The 19,992-nt window shown below is 47.6% G+C and overlaps 1 protein-coding gene across 1 annotated transcript; it reads left to right on the forward strand.

Annotated features, from left to right (window-relative positions):
* The first annotated feature begins 16,620 nt into the window (after positions 1–16,620).
* Positions 16,621–17,775, forward strand: LOC123065923 (uncharacterized). The gene has a single exon (XM_044489112.1). The coding sequence runs from the start codon at positions 16,729–16,731 to the stop codon at positions 17,281–17,283; it is 555 nt and encodes a 184-aa protein (XP_044345047.1). The 5' UTR covers positions 16,621–16,728; the 3' UTR covers positions 17,284–17,775.
* Positions 17,776–19,992: the final 2,217 nt, after the last annotated feature.

Raw genomic sequence — 19,992 nt, forward strand, 5'->3', positions numbered from 1 at the left:
CCTTGCCGAAAAAGTTGCCAGTGGACGTGACTTACTTTGTGTTAAGTATTTTTGCCCTTACAGCTTAGGGTTGTAATTATTAAACAGAGCCGGATACAGCTCTTATGTGCGGAAGAATACTTTGGAGTACTCAGAGAAGGAACCCGCCTTGCAATGCCGAACACAGTCTGCACGTCGGATACATCGTCATTGAAGCCCGATTTAGGGGCTACTGATGGAGTCCTGGATTATGGGGTCCTCGGGGATCCGGCTTTTTTTACATGGGTCGGACTAATTGTCTACGAAGATACAAGACAGAAGGCCCTCCCTTGTGTCCCGATGGGACTCTCCTTTGCGTGGATGACAAACTTGGTGTTAGGATAATATATCTTCCTTTCTCTGTAAACGGACTCTGTACAATCCTAGGCCCCTCCGTTGTCTATATAAACTGGAGGGTTTAGTCCGTAAAGGCAATCTTAATCATACATGCTAGACATCTAGGGTTTAGCCATTACGATCTCGAGGTAGATCAACTCTTGTAACCCCTATACTCATCAAAGTCAATCAAGCAGGAAGTAGGGTATTACCTCCATTAAGAGGGCACGAACCTGGGTAAACATCGTGCCCCCCGCCTCTTGTTACCTTCGATCCTTAGACGCACAGTTTGGGACCCCCTACCCGAGATCTGCTGGTTTTTACACCGACAGTGTCACCAAGTAATATATTTCATGCAACAACGAAGTCTAACTCTCTTCCTACGCATTGGCATGTCATAAAAGAACAATTCACGGACATCAAGTAAATGCCAATACATAGTATAAATAGTTTCTTGCAATTTTATCGTATGGTAAACATAGGGAGGTGGAGATGTAGTTCCTCTCTCATAATAATTTCAAGTAGGAACAGAAAGCACATGAACATTATATCTACAAAAATCATCATGTGCAATAGTAGAACACAACCCATCAATATAATCCTTAATAAGCGCAGGCTTCTCTAATATAGTGTAGTTGGGAGAATTCAAAAAGATAATAGGACTATCATGCGTGGGTGCAATAACAACAATTTCATTCTTAACTTAAGGAACTATAGTAAGTTCATCTCCATAAGCATAATTCATATTGGCATCATGGCCACAAGCATACCAAGCATCAATTTCATCAAAAAGGGATATTTCAAACGAATCCAAGGGATCATAGCAATTATCATAGCATTCATCCTTCGGTAAGCACGAAGGGAAAGAAAAAATGTATGAGTTGAAGATTTACTCTCATTAGAAGGTGGGCATGGGTAGCTAATCCGCTCTTCCTCCTTTTGTTCTTCGCTCACCTCGTCATCTTTTTCATCCAATGAGCTCACAGTTTCAACAATTTCTTCTTCCATAGTTTCCTGCAAAGTATTAGTCTCCTCTTGGACAGCGGAGGAGTCCTTAATATATGGCTTAACATAAGCATTAGAAGCATAGTTTTCATAGCAATATTTAAGTATGGCAAAATATTCAGATTTATAAAGAGTAGCATCATACTTTTGAATCAAAGAAGCAATTTTATAGGCACCCTTAAGCAACAAATTCTTCAATTTGCTCAATATCATAGTAATTATAAAAACCCTTGGCATAAGAAGATAATGTTCAGTTATCCTTAAACTCACATTGATAGGGAAGGTATTTTTTAGGGTCTTCGGAACAACAAGTAAAATCATATATTTCGCATAAACTCCAAGCATAAAATTGCAATGTATTAATATGATGCCATAAAAGATTCCATTTTTAAGATAAGCGGTGTCGCACAAAATAAGAATGCTCATTTAATGATTTTCCCTCAACTAAAGTAGTTGGGTTTTTAGCACGAGCACAAAGGGATCAAAGATTATCCAAATAAAAAGCTTCAGGAATATGATAGATTTTGGGTTGTTTGGTTTAGTAGGGACAACTAATTTCTTGGTATGTTTCCTACCCATAACTAAAGATAGAAAACAGGAGCGCAAAATAAAATTTACTTAGTGATAAAGCAAACAAGCACACACGAGAATATCCACCCCACACTATTGCTCCCCGGCAACGGCGCCAGAAAAAGGTCTTGATAACCCACAAGTATAGGGGATCAGTTGTAGCCTCTTTCGATAAGTAAGAGTGTCGAACCCAACGAGGAGTAAAGGTAGAACAAATATTCCCTCAAGTTCTATTGACCACCGATACAACTCTACACACGCTTAACGTTCGCTTTACCTAGAACAAGTATGAAACTAGAAGTACTTTGTAGGTGTGATAGGATAGGTTTGCAAGATAATAAAGAACATGTAAATAAAAACTAGGGGTTGTTTAGATAAAGAAACAATTAAGTTAGTTTTAACGAGCATGGAAAAGTGGTGGAAGGATTTGCGAAATTGCCCCTAAGCAATTGACTACGTTACTAGACCGATAGCAAGTTTTATGTGGGAGAGGCCACTGCTAGCATGGCATCCCTTACATGGAATTTTATGCTCTTATGATTGGAACTATTAGCAAGGATCCGCAACTACTAACGTTCATTAAGGTAAAATCCAACATAGCATTAAGATATATTGGTCCCCCTTCAATCCTGTATGCATCAATTTCTATGCTAGGCTGAAGCTGATATCATCCTTGCCCTCCAATACATAGTCCTATCAACATACAACTAACCCTACGGTGTGATCCACAAGTGCGCTCATATGATGGGCACCAAAGGACAGCAACATAACCACAAGCAAATTAAACCAATCATAGCAATTCACCAATCATAGATATGACAACAAAAATATACTCAAACATCATAGGATGGCAACAGATCATTGGATAATAATATGAAGCATAAAACACCATGTTCAAGTAGAGGGTACAGCAAGTTGCGCGAGAGTGGACCGCTGTAGATAGATGGGGGAAGCTGATGGAGGTGTTGGTGAAGATAAGGGAGTTGTTGGAGTAGATCGCCGTCACACGATGATTGCCCCGACAGTGTTCCAGTGCCACTGGGAGAGAGGGGAGAGAGCCCCCCTCCTTCTTCTTCTTCCTTGACCCCCCCCTAGATGGGAGAAGGATTTCCCCTCTGGTCCTTGGCCTTCATGGCGGCGGAGGGGCGGGAGTCCCTCCGAGATTGGATCCTTCTCTCTCTCTCTCTCTCTCTCTCTCTCTCTCTCTCTCTCTCTCTCTCTCTCTCTGTTTCCTTCTGTTTCCGCGCTCCCTGATTCTGGCATTTCACCGTTTCTTAAAATCCTGGAAATCCGTAACTCCGATTGGGCTGAAATTTTAACACGATTTTTATCCGGATATTAGCTTTCTTGCGGCCTAAGAAGGGCGCCAACCGCCTTACACGGTGTCCACAAGGGTCTAGGCTGCGCCCCTCGGGCATCGTCTCGCGTTTGGACTTCGTTTGGTATGGATATTTTATGAAACAAAAAACATGCAACAAACAGGAACTGGCATCGGACACTGGATTAATATGTTTGTCAGGACCCTGACTCAATGCCACATCGATCTAGCATGTAACACCTCATATCACTTTGCGGCCTCACGCACGGTATTCCCACGGGTGTCGCCTTACCTTTGCCCGGGACCGTTTGCGCCTTTTGGCACACGTATATGATAGTGTCGCTAGCATCCATATGATAAGGAGCCCGGGCTGACATGGCTAGTCGTAAACCCAAAGTGGCACAAACTTACAGGGACAGGCATCCATGACCCAGCATCGAACGTGTCGGTCATCAGCAAGTGGGTCTGGGCTGTAGCACTGGGCTAGCAGGACTCCGGTAAACTGGGCTGTAGCGGGCTAACAGGGCTCCGGTACTCAATGCGTGACATTTCCCCAAAGGGACAGACACAGGAACGAAGAAGGACACATGCCGGCCAGCCTAAGTGTTTCGGAGCAGTAGCAAGCTACCATGGCTCGGTGGAAACACTAGGAGACATTTCCCGGTAAGAGAGGCTACCAAAGATAAACAACTAGATGGTCAGATCCCACACATACCAAGCATTTCAAAATCATACACACAATATGCTCGATATGTGCAACTACAACATGGCATCACAACATGACTCTACGACTCAAGTAGTTTATTCAGTAGGCTCCGAGGAGCGAGATATTACAAACAGGGGTCTCACGACCCAACATTCAGAGCATACAAATCAAAGCACAAGCGGAAGCTATCATATCTGAGTACAAACATCTATAAATGAAAAAGGCTGAGAAGCCTGACTATCTACCAAATCCTGCCGAGGCACAAGACCGTAGCTGAGGTAACAAGCTAAACGTCGAAGTCCACGTGGAACTACTAGTGAGACTGAAGTCTCTCTGCAAAAACATAAAATAGGCAAACGTGAGTACAAATGTACCCAGCAAGACTTACATCAGAACTAACTACATATGCATCATTATCAACAAGGGGATGGTGGGGTTTAACTGCAGCAAGCCATCTTTGACTCGGTGGCTATCCTAAACTACGACTGCAAGCAACTCTTTTGAGGTGGCGCACACGAGTCCACATATTCACCATATCAATACACCACTATGGATCCGCTCCCGTCTCCCTACGAGAACGCCATCCATAGCACTCATGCTTATCTTGCGTATTTTAGAGTATCCACTTTCACTTGTCTATGAACTGATATAAGCAACCCAGAAGTCCTTTACCGCGGACACGGCTATTCGAATAGATGATATTAACCCTGCAGGGGTGTACTTCTTCATACATGTTTCCACCACTTAGCGTCTGCACATGACATGTGCTCGGCAGACTTCAAGCGAAAGCCGACGTGGGTGTAGACCACGACCTACCTAAACACTCAAGTCTCTAGTCCAGGTTTATCGCCTATTCGGGTTCCATCCATGAGGAGATCCGGCCGGAGTTTCGCTCACAACCCCAAACGATGTGAACAGGGTTCCGTGACACCAAACGGGCGCCCGGTATACCCGGCCACGTGCCTACCGCATCACAGCCCACCCCTACGGTCAGCGCTGTCCACGACCTCCAGCATACTACAAACACCAGAAACTACTTGCAACTCCTGGACAGAGGACTATGGTGAATAAGAAGTCGAGCGGGGTCATATTTCAGGGCCCAATGTATGGTAGTAGCTGAATCATGGATCACAAACACAGAACTCAGTTCCTGAGGACGGCTGCAATGAGACAACCCACCATGTACTCCTACATGGCCTCTCACCGCTACCTTTACCAAATCGTGTTCACACACTTAGCTCACACACAGTAGGACATGTTCACACACCTCTGATTCATCCCCGATGAATCAGACCTGACTCAACTCTAAGCAGTAGCAGGCATGACAAACAAACATGAATGAGTAGGCACAACAGGGCTCAAACAACTCCTACTCATGCTAGTGGGTTTCATCTATTTACTGTGGCAATGAGAGGTCATGCAAAGGATAAAGGGGTTCAGCTACCGCAGCAAGTAACAGTTGAATCGTTGTTGTCCTAATGCATTAAAAGAGAGCAGGAGCGAGAGAGTAGGATGGTATCGGAATGAACAAAGGGGTTTTGCTTGCCTGGCACTTCTGAAGATAACATTGAGTCTTCATCAGTGTCAATGATCACATCATTGGTATCACGTCTATCGAGAGGGGACAAATACCGGCAACACAGAAGGGAACACAATCAATGCAATGCACAATATGATGCATGATCATGACATGGCAAAATGAATGTGTTTTGAGCTAATGCAACTAGCAACAGATTAAATGAAGTTGATTTGAATACAAGATTCAAATTCAAACTCCATATGTGATTATTTAAATGCCCTTTATATGATTTGTGCTAAACAGCATCTATAAGTTGTTCTAACATGCATGAAAATGGTACAGATGGATTCCTTGAATTTTTCTGATAATTTTTCATATATAAATTATTTAATTTGGAGTTACGGTTGAATTACTATGAATTTTTGAAGTTTTGAACATTTTCTAGAATTTCCTGAATATTTAGAATTAAAATAATTCCAGAAAATGATTTAACTACGTCAGCCTGACGCCAGCATGACGTCAGCGAGTCAACGGCCAGGTCTAGGTCAAACCTAACGTGCGGGGTCCACACGTCAGTGACACAGGAACTAATCCCGGTCAAACCCAGCGCTGACTGGCGTTTGACCAGGGGTGGGGCCCACAGTCAGTGGCCTAGGGGGTTGGTTAGTGCGTCATTAGTGGCTAATGACAGCGCCACGTCACTGGCCACCGGAGTTCGGCCGGCGGCGACCCGAAATGCGGCGGAAGTTCACCGGGGTTGCGCTACGGGCGGCGGCTGGACGCGCGAAGGCCACCAGAAGGTAGCCCGTACATGGCCGCACCTAGCTGGCTGCACGAGGGGCCGCGGGGTGGCCGGAGACGACGGCGGCGAGCACTTCCGCGGTGGCCGGAGTTCGGGTGCGAACGGTGGCGAAGCTACGGCGCACTAGAGGAGAAAACGAGGAGGGCTACGTGCTCCTGGGGGTTCACCGAGCACGGTGACGTGCTCAGGCACGGGCTGCGGTGGCCCTGGCCACGGCAGCGCCATGGCCAGCGGCGATGGGGTTTCGGTCTTGGTGGATAACCTAGCTACGGCGCGCGAACGACGAAACAGAGAGGGGGAAACGGACGGAGAGCTCACGTAGACCCTGTAGAGGTGGACGGCGAGCTTGAGGGAGGCCGGACGGGGACGGATTTGACGGCGGCGATTCGCGGTGGCCGAGGAGGGGAACGGCGAAGCTGGCCCCATCCAGGGCTTCCGATGCCTTCCGTCTTGGTGAGGAGGAAGAGGGAGGACCGGCGGAGCTTTGGGAGGCGTCGGGGAGACGAGGCGGTGGTTGTGGCCGCGGCGAACGGCGTCGGTGGCGACGGGGCTCCGCTCGGTGGAAGAGAGAGGGAGCCAGAGAAGGGGGGGGAGAAGGCACGGGGAGAGTGCGAGGCCTGGGAGGGTGCGTGGCGTAGCGGACGGGGTCCAGGGTGACGAGAGGAAGCAGGAGGTGGCCAGGGGAAGCAGGAGGTGGCCGAGGCCTCTCGGGCGCGCGCCACACCTCGCCTCTGCCTACTGGCAGAGGAAGACGATAGGGGGGGAGTGGAGATGGGCTGGGCCATGCTGGGCCAGGGTAAGTGGGCGCCAGGTAACTTCCTTCTCTCTCTCTCTTTTATTTCTATTCTGTTTTATTTTGTTAAATTTGTTTTGCCACTGTTTGAATTTTAAAATAATTCAAACAATGCCAGTAACTCCTCTGAATATTTTTATGTTGCTTGATGGACTTTTTCCAAAGCACATAAAATGTTTCAGGGTATTTGGAAATATATTCTATACAAGTTATGAATATAATTCCAAATGCAAATAAAATAATGATTTAAATTCAGTGCCAAAATATTCCTCAAAATGCTCATTATTTTTGGTTTGGTGCAAAAACCTTTGCCAAATATAACCAACATTATTAAGGCCATTTTGGAAACACTGAATGCAATTTCCAGGGTTCTTTTGCCCTGCTTTTAATTAAAGTTTTGAGGCTTCAACAATCCTCAATTCATGTTTCAGAAATTTAAATATGATGCCTGGATGAAGATGCAACTATTTACAAACAATATTCTAGGGCTGTGACAACTCACCCCCACTAAACAAGAATCTTGACCCGAGATTCAAGTGTAGGGTAAGGTGAAGGGGAAACGCAAACTAGTATAATCTTCACGGTCCAGTTGCACTCCAATTGAACGTTGATTCGTTCACCATTATTGTCTCGAAGTCTTGTTCTGAGAACTCCAACTAACATGACAACGAGAGGAAAGGAAAGACCCTAAAAGGATGGTTCTTCTCGAAGGTCGAACAACTCAGGATTAACTCACGGAATGAGACATAGCAACATCTCTCGAGCTGAGAGGCGAAGCACACATCCATAGGAATGGAGTGAAGCAGATGACGAAGGTCCACTAGGTAGACAACAATTCACGCTTAAGAAGGTGGTAATCGATTGTCAACGTAGCGAGGAGTTGAGTTGCCATGATACCACAACGAGGCATCTTAGGGATGGTGACTCGTAGATATATCCCCTTAAGTGGCAAGAATAATTACCTTTGATTCAGAGATCATTGAAACTCTTTAAACCAGCCTAAGGCAATTCTTGAGCGATCGTTTGGAGGGGGTCGGTAGAATGGCATACTCGAACTTGGATGATGTGGATTACCTTGTTGAAGACAACGTAATGGATGAATTTACTTGCCACCGGAAATGGAAGAGACCCATGGTAGAATGGCACATTGGCGGTGCAGGCTGGGAACAAAATGCAAATGCTGGGAATGATTCTGGTAACTGGGGAAGAACCCAACAATAAAGAGTGAATTCACTGTTTGAAAAGGTCATAGCATTGCCGAGGAAACTGAGAGGAATCCCAGTTAGTGCCGATGATATCACGTAGCGCTTGTGCATGCTCTCAAGAACTTGAGCATTTCCACAATCATCAAGGTTTTACCAATATCTGTGTCAAGGATCCTGGCAACACAACTTGCTACCATGATGAATGATGATGGATGATGCAGATGCAAAGGAAGATAACACTTTCTTAGATTTCACCCTTGGCGGGGCCAAGGAAATAAAATCTGGATGATCGACCGAGAGACATTTAGCACTCCGCTTCTAATGTTCTCCTTGATGTGCTAGTGTAACCCATTCATAGATATGGTTTGATATCTAGAACATCAAGTAAAAAGGTCGGACTTCGGGATCTCAAAATCCATAGGGGCAACTAGGGAGTAAATCCTATGACATCCCTATGGGGAGGTGGCCAACTTCCTCAATCAAGATATTATAATAACAGGTCTTCCGGCTAGGTGTGTTGGCCACGACATCCACTTTACCGGTTTTCGAGGGACCGATATTATAGTTCTTGGGAAATGTTCCAAACCATCATATCTGCCTGAGATTCAGATCTGGTTGGTGTCAGGATATTCCAGACTCATCGAGTCTAGGAAGAAAAACGAAAGTTTGCAACACAAATCGATGAGATGACGTTGCGAGATTCTCGGGAATGAACTACGATAGCAAGCTCCAAACATGAGCTGGTTCTGCTACTAACATGTGAACACGTTGTCCCAGACAAGCATGGCCACGTAGTAGTCTCATAATCAAACACTACCGAGTTCGGGTGGGGAACCATAATCGAGGATATCGAAGTCTTTACGCAAGTCCATGGATTAGATCCCAAGCATAGACTTCTTTTCCTTGAACAAGTCAATCGGTGGCTTAGTGTGCTAGGGACACATATAGAATGAAGGTTGCAAGTCTCCAGACTACAGAATACTTCGCACGTGTGCATGGCTGATTTGGGATGATTCCAAAGGAAACAAAACAATCTTTCTCAAATTCACGGCGGCAACTTTCACCAAATGCACGTGTATAAGAGGAAGTCACTCCTTTCATCAAACAAATACTTCATGAGCTAGCATGAAGAAAATGCTTTCAAAAGTTTCCAACACTAGCTTAATGTTCAACAACATCATGGAGGAGATAAGGATGTTGCCAATGGGCTCAACAACAATTCTTCCGGGTTTCCCTTTAAAAGGAATTCCATAGTTAAGTGAACAAGTGATAGCATTGGTCAGACCCGAAAGATATAATGGTGTATGCTCGAGGGATCAACCACGAGTAAGACAACATTACGAATATCGTTGGTTCTGGTCTGATTGGATGATAGCCCATACTCCAATCAAAGGTTAGATAAAAATGATAGGTCCAGCAACTGATCACAGGGACCAATCGATGAAGATATCATCTTTCGTCAACACATACTACACAAGAATATCCCTTTGGAACGAACTAAGTCAGGCAAGCTTTTATCTTCCAACTCTCCAAGTTGTTGTCTAGCTTAACCAACTAGCTCAGGGATATCCAACACAGATTCTTGGAGAAGGGTGGTTCACAAGAAACCAACTTGATCACGAGCTCAACACAGCGGTCAGGTGACAACCTGGTAATACTTCCGAGAAGATCTTCGGAAAATCACGAACCACCGATATGTTACTAAGCTCGAGAACAATCTTGCTTTTTGAGGCAAGACGATATGATCAATAGAGCGAAGATTTGAAATAATCCTAACTCATCGATCGAGGAGTGCACCGAGAACAAGGACTAGGTAGCATGATCAACCTTAGAATGATGATTCAAAACCAACACGCTAAGAATGAAATTATTGTCCATTAACTACCAAGCAAAAAGGTTGCTAGGAGTATTGAATTCACACATCATGATTCACTTGTCGGCATTCCGGTTGCGACAACACGGAACCGAGGGATGAATAATGATGGCGAGAAGTATCACTGTACCAAGAGTTCATAGGATGGTGTGCAATTCCTATAACAATCCCGATATAAAGATGGTAATACTTCAGGGTAGAACAGAATCAAAAGCTGGGCTGGCATTTTGATCTGCGGAGCATGACTACCTTGACCCAATCCTAGATATGGATGAGGTACTGGAGTTCATTTCTCCTAGTCATTCTGGAATAGAATGGCTTGATGGACCACAAGAGTAATAGGTATCGATGAACGATTGCACGCATACTCTTGACTATCAATTGATAGACGAAGGTCAGTAGATAGCTAAAGAGGGACAACTCAAAGGAACATATAACTTTCTGAGTTGTGGATGCATAGATTAGTATGTCGAACCAAGTTCAACAAGTTTCTTCCGAATAACCCATGCAGAAAAGTAGAACTGGCAGGGTCACAATATATAATGGAGAACTCATCGAGAGCACTCTTGTTGTCATCTTTTGGTTCAGAAGAACTTCTGCCAAGAATGATTCATGGTAATTGGAAGAAGGATGTACCATGAACCTCGAGGACTATCGCAAAGGTTACTATTATCCTAAAGGAACTAGCAACACTATCAACATGATGTAAGTAGGATGAATCTCGGGTTCAAAACCCAGGAATAGAATACCTACTCCTAAGTAGCATCACGGAATGCTTTCGGGAATAAAGGCCAGAATCATCACACTAGGACACAAATCATGGCTAGACCACTAGATGATCCCCTGAGACACCTAGGGTCATAATAATTATTCCAACATAAAGGTCGAGGCAGTAGAATACCTCAACTCAACAATTAGTGTGATTGAGCTGGCATAAAGGAGCATCGAAACCAGAGGGAAAGGATTTTGCAAATGCATCAGACTATTTAGAAACCTGGAATGACTCGGACAGCATAACAGCTGTAAATGCTCAGAAGAGATTTGAGACATTCGCAAAAATGGTGGCATAACCACTCAGAAGCACAATATCAAGGTTTCGAGATCAACAATTAACATACGGAAGTAGTAGAAACTAAACTCAAGCTTAAATCCAACAATCTATAAGTCTACGGATTAGTAACGCGTGATCCTGATAGAAAGAAGAGATAGCCTAGCTCTTAATCCCCATAGGAAAGATAAGATGACTCAGATCAGAAGGGCATGAGGTATAAGGAGTAAAAAGAGCCTTACGTTCCATCCCACAATCAATTCCCTTATATAACTAAAGAATTTCTAGACTCAACTTCGACCAGTTTGGCTTGGTAATCCTACAGGCAGTCAAGCTCTGATACCAACGCTGTCAGGACCTTGACTCAATGCCACATCGATCTAGCATGTAACACCTCATATCACTTTGCGGCCTCACGCACGGTATTCCCACGGGTGTCGCCTTACCTTTGCCCGGGACCGTTTGCGCCTTTTGGCACACGTATATGATAGTGTCGCTAGCATCCATATGATAAGGAGCCCGGGCTGACATGGCTAGTCGTAAACCCAAAGTGGCACAAACTTACAGGGACAGGCATCCATGACCCAGCATCGAACGTGTCGGTCATCAGCAAGTGGGTCTGGGCTGTAGCACTGGGCTAGCAGGACTCCGGTAAACCGGGTTTTAGCGGGCTAACAGGGCTCCGGTACTCAATGCGTGACATTTCCCCAAAGGGACAGACACAGGAACGAAGAAGGACACATGCCGGCCAGCCTAAGTGTTTCGGAGCAGTAGCAAGCTACCATGGCTCGGTGGAAACACTAGGAGACATTTCCCGGTAAGAGAGGCTACCAAAGATAAACAACTAGATGGTCAGATCCCACACATACCAAGCATTTCAAAATCATACACACAATATGCTCGATATGTGCAACTACAACATGGCATCACAACATGACTCTACGACTCAAGTAGTTTATTCAGTAGGCTCCGAGGAGCGAGATATTACAAACAGGGGTCTCACGACCCAACATTCAGAGCATACAAATCAAAGCACAAGCGGAAGCTATCATATCTGAGTACAAACATCTATAAATGAAAAAGGCTGAGAAGCCTGACTATCTACCAAATCCTGCCGAGGCACAAGACCGTCGCTGAGGTAACAAGCTAAACGTCGAAGTCCACGTGGAACTACTAGTGAGACCGAAGTCTCTCTACAAAAACATAAAATAGGCAAACGTGAGTACAAATGTACCCAGCAAGACTTACATCAGAACTAACTACATATGCATCATTATCAACAAGGAGATGGTGGGGTTTAACTGCAGCAAGCCAGCTTTGACTCGGTGGCTATCCTAAACTACGACTGCAAGCAACTCTTTTGAGGTGGCGCACACGAGTCCACATATTCACCATATCAATACACCACTATGGATCCGCTCCCGTCTCCCTACGAGAACGCCATCCATAGCACTCACGCTTATCTTGCGTATTTTAGAGTATCCACTTTCACTTGTCTATGAACTGATATAAGCAACCCAGAAGTCCTTTACCGCGGACACGGCTATTCGAATAGATGATATTAACCCTGCAGGGGTGTACTTCTTCATACATGTTTCCACCACTTAGCGTCTGCACACGACATGTGCTCGGCAGACTTCAAGCGAAAGCCGACGTGGGTGTAGACCACGACCTACCTAAACACTCAAGTCTCTAGTCCAGGTTTATCGCCTATTCGGGTTCCATCCATGAGGAGATCCGGCCGGAGTTTCGCTCACAGCCCCAAATGATGTGAACAGGGTTCCGTGACACCAAACGGGCGCCCGGTATACCCGGCCACATGCCTACCGCATCACAGCCCACCCCTACGGTCAGCGCTGTCCACGGCCTCCAGCATACTACAAACACCAGAAACTACTTGCAACTCCTGGACAGAGGACTAGGGTGAATAAGAAGTCGAGCGGGGTCATATTTCAGGGCCCAATGTATGGTAGTAGCTGAATCATGGATCACAAACACAGAACTCAGTTCCTGAGGACGGCTGCAATGAGACAACCCACCATGTAGTCCTACATGGCCTCTCACCGCTACCTTTACCAAATCGTGTTCACACACTTAGCTCACACACAGTAGGACATGTTCACACACCTCTGATTCATCCCCGATGAATCAGACCTGACTCAACTCTAAGCAGTAGCAGGCATGACAAACAAACATGAATGAGTAGGCACAACAGGGCTCAAACAACTCCTACTCATGCTAGTGGGTTTCATCTATTTACTGTGGCAATGACAGGTCATGCAAAGGATAAAGGGGTTCAGCTACCGCAGCAAGTAACAGTTGAATCGTTGTTGTCCTAATGCATTAAAAGAGAGCAGGAGCGAGAGAGTAGGATTGTATCGGAATGAACAAAGGGGTTTTGCTTGCCTGGCATTTCTGAAGATAACATTGAGTCTTCATCAGTGTCAATGATCACATCATCGGTATCACGTCTATCGAGAGGGGACAAATACCGGCAACACAGAAGGGAACACAATCAATGCAATGCACAATATGATGCATGATCATGACATGGCAAAATGAATGTGTTTTGAGCTAATGCAACTAGCAACAGATTAAATGAAGTTGGTTTGAATACAAGATTCAAATTCAAACTCCATATGTGATTATTTAAATGCCCTTTATATGATTTGTGCTAAACAGCATCTATAAGTTGTTCTAACATGCATGAAAATGGTACAGATGGATTGCTTGAATTTTTCTGATAATTTTTCATATATAAATTATTTAATTTGGAGTTACGGTTGAATTACTATGAATTTTTGAAGTTTTGAACATTTTCTGGAATTTCCTGAATATTTAGAATTAAAATAATTCCAGAAAATGATTTAACTGCGTCAGCCTGACGCCAGCATGACGTCAGCGAGTCAACGGCCAGGTCCAGGTCAAACCTGACGTGCGGGGTCCACACGTCAGTGACGCAGGAACTAATCCCGGTCAAACCCAGTGCTGACTGGGGTTTGACCAGGGGTGGGGCCCACAGTCAGTGGCCTAGGGGGTTGATTAGTGCGTCATTAGTGGCTAATGACAGCGCCACGTCACTGGCCACCGGAGTTCGGCCGGCGGCGACCCGAAACGCGGCGGAAGTTCACCGGGGTTGTGCTACGGGCGGCGGCTGGACGCGCGAAGGCCACCAGAAGGTAGCCCGTACACGGCCGCACCTAGCTGGCTGCACGAGGGGCCGCGGGGTGGCCGGAGACGACGGCGGCGAGCACTTCCGCGGTGGCCGGAGTTCGGGCGCGAACGGTGGCGAAGCTACGGCGCACTAGAGGAGAAAACGAGGAGGGCTACGTGCTCCTGGGGGTTCATCGAGCACGGTGACGTGCTCAGGCGCGGGCTGCGGTGGCCCTGGCCACGGCGGCACCATGGCCGGCGGCGATGGGGTTTCGGTCTTGGTGGATAACCTAGCTACGGCGCGCGAACGACGAAACAGAGAGGGGGAAACGGACGGAGAGCTCACGTAGACCCTGTAGAGGTGGACGGCGAGCTTGAGGGAGGCCGGACGGGGACGGATTTGACGGCGGCGATCCGCGGTGGCCGAGGAGGGGAACGGCGAAGCTGGCCCCATCCAGGGCTTCTGGCGCCTTCCGTCTTGGTGAGGAGGAAGAGGGAGGACCGGCGGAGCTTTGGGAGGCGTCGGGGAGGCGAGGCGGTGGTTGTGGCCGCGGCGAACGGCGTCGGTGGCGACGGGGCTCCGCTCGGTGGAAGAGAGAGGGAGCCAGAGAAGGGGGGGGAGAAGGCACGGGGAGAGTGCGAGGCCTGGGAGGGTGCGTGGCGTCGCGGACGGGGTCCAGGGCGACGAGAGGAAGCGGGAGGTGGCCAGGGGAAGCAGGAGGTGGCCGAGGCCTCTCGGGCGCGTGCCACACCTCGCCTCTGCCTACTGGCAGAGGAAGACGACAGGGGGGGGGAGTGGAGATGGGCTCGGCCGTGCTGGGCCAGGTAAGTGGGCGCCAGGTAACTTCCTTCTCTCTCTCTCTTTTATTTCTGTTCTGTTTTATTTTGTTAAATTTGTTTTGCCACTGTTTGAATTTTAAAATAATTCAAACAATGCCAGTAACTCCTCTGAATATTTTTATGTTGCTTGATGGACTTTTCCAAAAGCACATAAAATGTTTCAGGGTATTTGGAAATATATTCTATACAAGTTATGAATATAATTCCAAATGCAAATAAAATAATGATTTAAATTCAGTGCCCAAAATATTCCTCAAAATGCTCATTATTTTTGGTTTGGTGCAAAAACCTTTGCCAAATATAACCAACATTATTAAGGCCATTTTGGAAACACTGAATGCAATTTCCAGGGTTCTTTTGCCCTGCTTTTAATTAAAGTTTTGAGGCTTCAACAATCCTCAATTCATGTTTCAGAAATTTAAATATGATGCCTGGATGAAGATGCAACTATTTACAAACAATATTCTAGGGCTGTGACAATGTTAGTCCCAAAAATAATATAGGAAGTTGCCAAAAGTATATGAAAGTTATAGAATATTGGCATGAAACAATCAAAAATTATAGATACGACGGAGACATATCAAAGGACGCCTCAGGCACTGAACCTCCACGAGCCCGGCACGCGCATGTCCGGCGGCGCCGGGTAGTTTGCCTCGTGGAGGAGGTACGCCTCCCACTCGTGGAGGTGCCGGCGGCCAAAGCCGTTGGCCGCAGCTCCACCGCCGGGGTACCATTCGCCATCGTGGCTGCAGGCGTGGAGGGAGGAGGGAGAGAGATGGGCGTCGACGGCGAGGGAGGCAAAGACTTCAGCGAGGGATTGTGCAGCCACCGGCGAGGGAGGGGCGGCTTTTATAGAGGCGGATGGGCGGCGAGCGGGCGGCATGCGTGTGTACGTGTGACGGGACGGGGCGGGGGGTGCGGCAGCGAGCCTTCACTACGCCGCCGAGGAATCAATGAAAAGCTGACCGGTCGGCAGCCGTGGCATTGAATCCAACGGGAAAACGAGGCGATAAAGACGACGAGCTTGCCGGCCATAAAAAAGGGTGTTGGCGGGCCTGTTGTTGTGGGGGTAGGGGTGTGGGGGGGGGGGGGAGTGGAGATGCTTCCGAGAGAGGTCATCGCCCATCGGCACTCGGAAAATAAGACCTGGAACAGACCATCGCCGGCTGGGGCTGACGTTGTTCCAGTCCGTCGTAGCCAACGACCCGAACCAGCCACCGAAGCTCCTCAGCCACCTGGGATGCCGACAGGTATATGGTTAACCGAAGCAAGTCATGGCCCATTCGTCTCCGGGTGCGATATGTTTAAGTGTCATGCAATTAAACCATCCCAAAGTCAGCGGCAAACCTACTGGATCCATGTGCTACTTGCCCCGGATCACATGCCTGATGTCTGCTCTCTCCTACTCTCTCCCTCTCTCGGCAGCAAGGTCAGCATAGCACATCTCACATTTCAAGAAGTATCTCACACTAGATTCCGAACTCACATTGCGTCTAATCTCATCTAGGAAGAGACGACCAAAACTAGCCAGGCAAAGCGAGGATGAGCTCGAGCCAGAGGACGCTCCGGGACGTGATGATGCAGGAGGACAGGCCGACCACCATGGCCAGCCGCCTCCTCGCCCCGGACGCCTCCCTCTCCAACCCCTCCTTCCGCAACTACTACGGCGTCGCCTCCGCGGGCTCGGTGCCGTTCCACTGGGAGTCGGCGCCGGGGACGCCCAAGAACGACGGCTTCTCGTCCAGGGCGCTCCCGCCCATCACGCCGCCACCTTCCTACTACAGCAAGACGAAGATCACCAAGTCAGAGTCCTCCAAGAAGCTGCTCTCATCCTCCAGGCCGGCCAGCTTCGTCCCGACGATGTTCCGCAGGAGCCACACGATGCCGGCTCCCTCGCCGTCCAAGGAGTGCAGCCGGAGGAAGAGGCTGGTGGCCAGCCCGCCGCGGTCGTCCTTCTCGTCGACGTCAAGGGGAGATGACGAAGAAGCGGACGGCGGGGCGGCGTCACCGACATCTACCCTGTGCTTCCGCGCCCGGCGCTCCGGCGGGGGAACCGGCAGGCTGCATGGGATGATTGCCTCCGTGGTGGGAAGGTAAAGTTTGGCTGAATCTTGACTACGGTGGTTTCCATTTTTCGACCGTCTATCGCCTCGTTGGGTAGTTTTACAGTACTGTGTGGCTTCATCTTTGTTTACTACGCCGGAAGCAGACGGCAGGAGGTTAATTTGTAACTTTACGCGGTTACAAGCTTATGACATGGATATTAAGTTTTGGACACGGTAGAACAATAATGTGCTTAATACGCATGATCAGTTTCTGCCATTTCGTGTATATAATTTGCGTGCTGATGTTAATATCTGTGTTACTGACTCTCTGTGTCTGTCTGTTACCGTGTTTGGAGAAAAAAGGGTATGTATATTACTGCCTTTTTATCAAGTATTTTTACCATGGACACTAAATTATAGACATGGTTGTATGGATTGTGCCTTCTTTGAGGTTGTATCATCTTCTTTACCAAATACATGTAGGATGTGGCTCTCATGCATGGTTTAAAGCAATAGGTTGTTCTAAATAATAATGTTTTTAATACAGTACGCTTGATCAGTTTGTGCCATTTCCATCTCAAAAAGAGTGAATTCCATTTTTTTTACCCTCTATTTCTGACATTTTGGGCATAAATTATCTCATTTAACATCTACTCTTTTAGATTACCCTATCTAGCAAATGTTTTGCCAGTTTTTACCTCATTTAGCGTAAGTTTTGCTAGTTTCTACTTTCTACCCCATTTAGCCGTCTATCATGTGTAGCTTGATTCATCCCAATTATTCTCCTGGTGTTTTTTCCTCCCATCCTAACTGGTCGAATGGCCTAGTTTTTTTTTTGCATGGTAATACATGTCTCATTCATATCATAAAGATCAAATAACAAGTCACGTAAGGACCAACTTGACAAAACTGAAAAGATAGAAGAACATCTCTGAGCTTGACACCAATGCCCGTCACCTGCCTGCGGCACCACCACAGCAGCCACCCAAGAAAACAATGGTGGATCACCTCCTCACACGAGCTCGACACGGCTCCATCGCTGATATACAGCTTTGCGGACCTCCAAGGTGATTCTCCAAAAGTGAAGCCTTTGCCGTTGAACGAATCAGACCGGGACAACACCCCGGACACGTCATCAAACTCCAGATCTGGCACCCCATCACGACTAAGATGCTAAAGAAGGAGACCATACCTATCATCCGCGAACCACGAACGCAGCACACGTTCCGTCTTCCAGATGTCTTCGATGCAGACCACAATCTACATCCGCTTCTAGATTACCTCCCAAGCTCCGCGCCGACGCTGGAGCAAACGCCGTCACAACGGTGGAGTCCGAGGACACAGGTCCACCACGAGGATGTTGCCGCCGCCACGACATCCTTACTTGAACAGACTGGTTTCCAAATTCATCCCCAACCATAGGACCGATGGCCTTGTCAAGGAAGGATCCAAAGAATCTTTATTTAGCGCCGTCATCGTATGATCCACGTGCGTAGATCCGGTGACCCACCTCACCACCGACGACCGAGGTCGCCGGCGGAGGGGAGCCATCGGAGGATGGCGCAGGAAGATTGGCCTCTGCTGACGGCGGCTAGGATTATCTAGTTAGGCAGTTGATTACATCCTATTTTTATTGTCGAATGGCTTAGTTTTTTTTTTGCATGGTAATACGTGTCTCATTCATATGATAAAGAACAAAGTACAAGCCACGTAAAGACTGACATGACAAAACTGAAAAGATAGCAGAACATCTCTGAGCTTGACACCAACGCCCGTCACCTGCCTCCGGCACCACCACAGTAGCCACCGAAGAAAAGAATGACGAATCACCTTCTCATCCGAGCTCGACGCGGCTCCATCGCTGATATGCAGCTTTGTGGACCTCCAAGGTGGCTCACCAAAAGTGAAACTCTTACCGTTGAACGAGTCAGACCAGGGCAACACCCCGGACACGCCATCGAACTCCAAATCTAGCACCCCACCACGACTAAAACGCCGAAGGAGGAAACCATATCTGCCATCCACGAACCACGAGCCCAGCACATGCTCCGTCTTCCAGATGTCGTCGATGCAGACCACAATCTGCATCCGCTCCTGGACTACCTCCCAAGCTCCGCGCCGACGCTGGAGCAAACGCCGTCGCAACGGCGGAGCCCGACGACACAGGTCCACCACGAGGATGCCGCCGCCGCCACGCCATCCTTGCTTGAACAGACTGGTTTCCAAATCCATCCCCAACCATAGGACCGATGGCCTCGTGAGGAAAGGATCCGAAGAATTTTTATTCAGCGTTGTCATCGTCACCGCCGAAGCAAAGACGATGAACAACCTAAAAACCTAGACTACGGAAGAGTAAAAACGATCCACACGCGTGGATCCGGCGACCCCCCTCACCACCGACGACCGAGGTCGCCGGCGGAGGGGAGCCGCCGGAGAGCGGCGTTGGAAGACCGGCCTCCCCTGGCGGTGGCTAGGGTTCCAGCCGCCAGGGACGAGAGGAAAACAGGGACGAGATCGTCGAATGGCTTAGTTGGACATCATTTCTCTCACGGTCATCATGTGTACATACGCCTCCGGAAAAAAAATGTGTACATACGCCCTCCTTCACCTTGATGGGTTTCTTCTTCACGTCGCACAACTCCTTGTTTATTGCTTCCACCACATTTTTCTTCACCACATTTGCTCCGTGGTGCCGGATTGTACTAGACAAGGCTCCATTGGCGCTTTGTCTGGCAAAAGAACTACTAAAAGAGCTATCAAC

This window comes from Triticum aestivum, chromosome 3B (genome assembly GCF_018294505.1).
Source record: "Triticum aestivum cultivar Chinese Spring chromosome 3B, IWGSC CS RefSeq v2.1, whole genome shotgun sequence".
In the NCBI taxonomy this organism is placed as follows: domain Eukaryota; kingdom Viridiplantae; phylum Streptophyta; class Magnoliopsida; order Poales; family Poaceae; genus Triticum; species Triticum aestivum.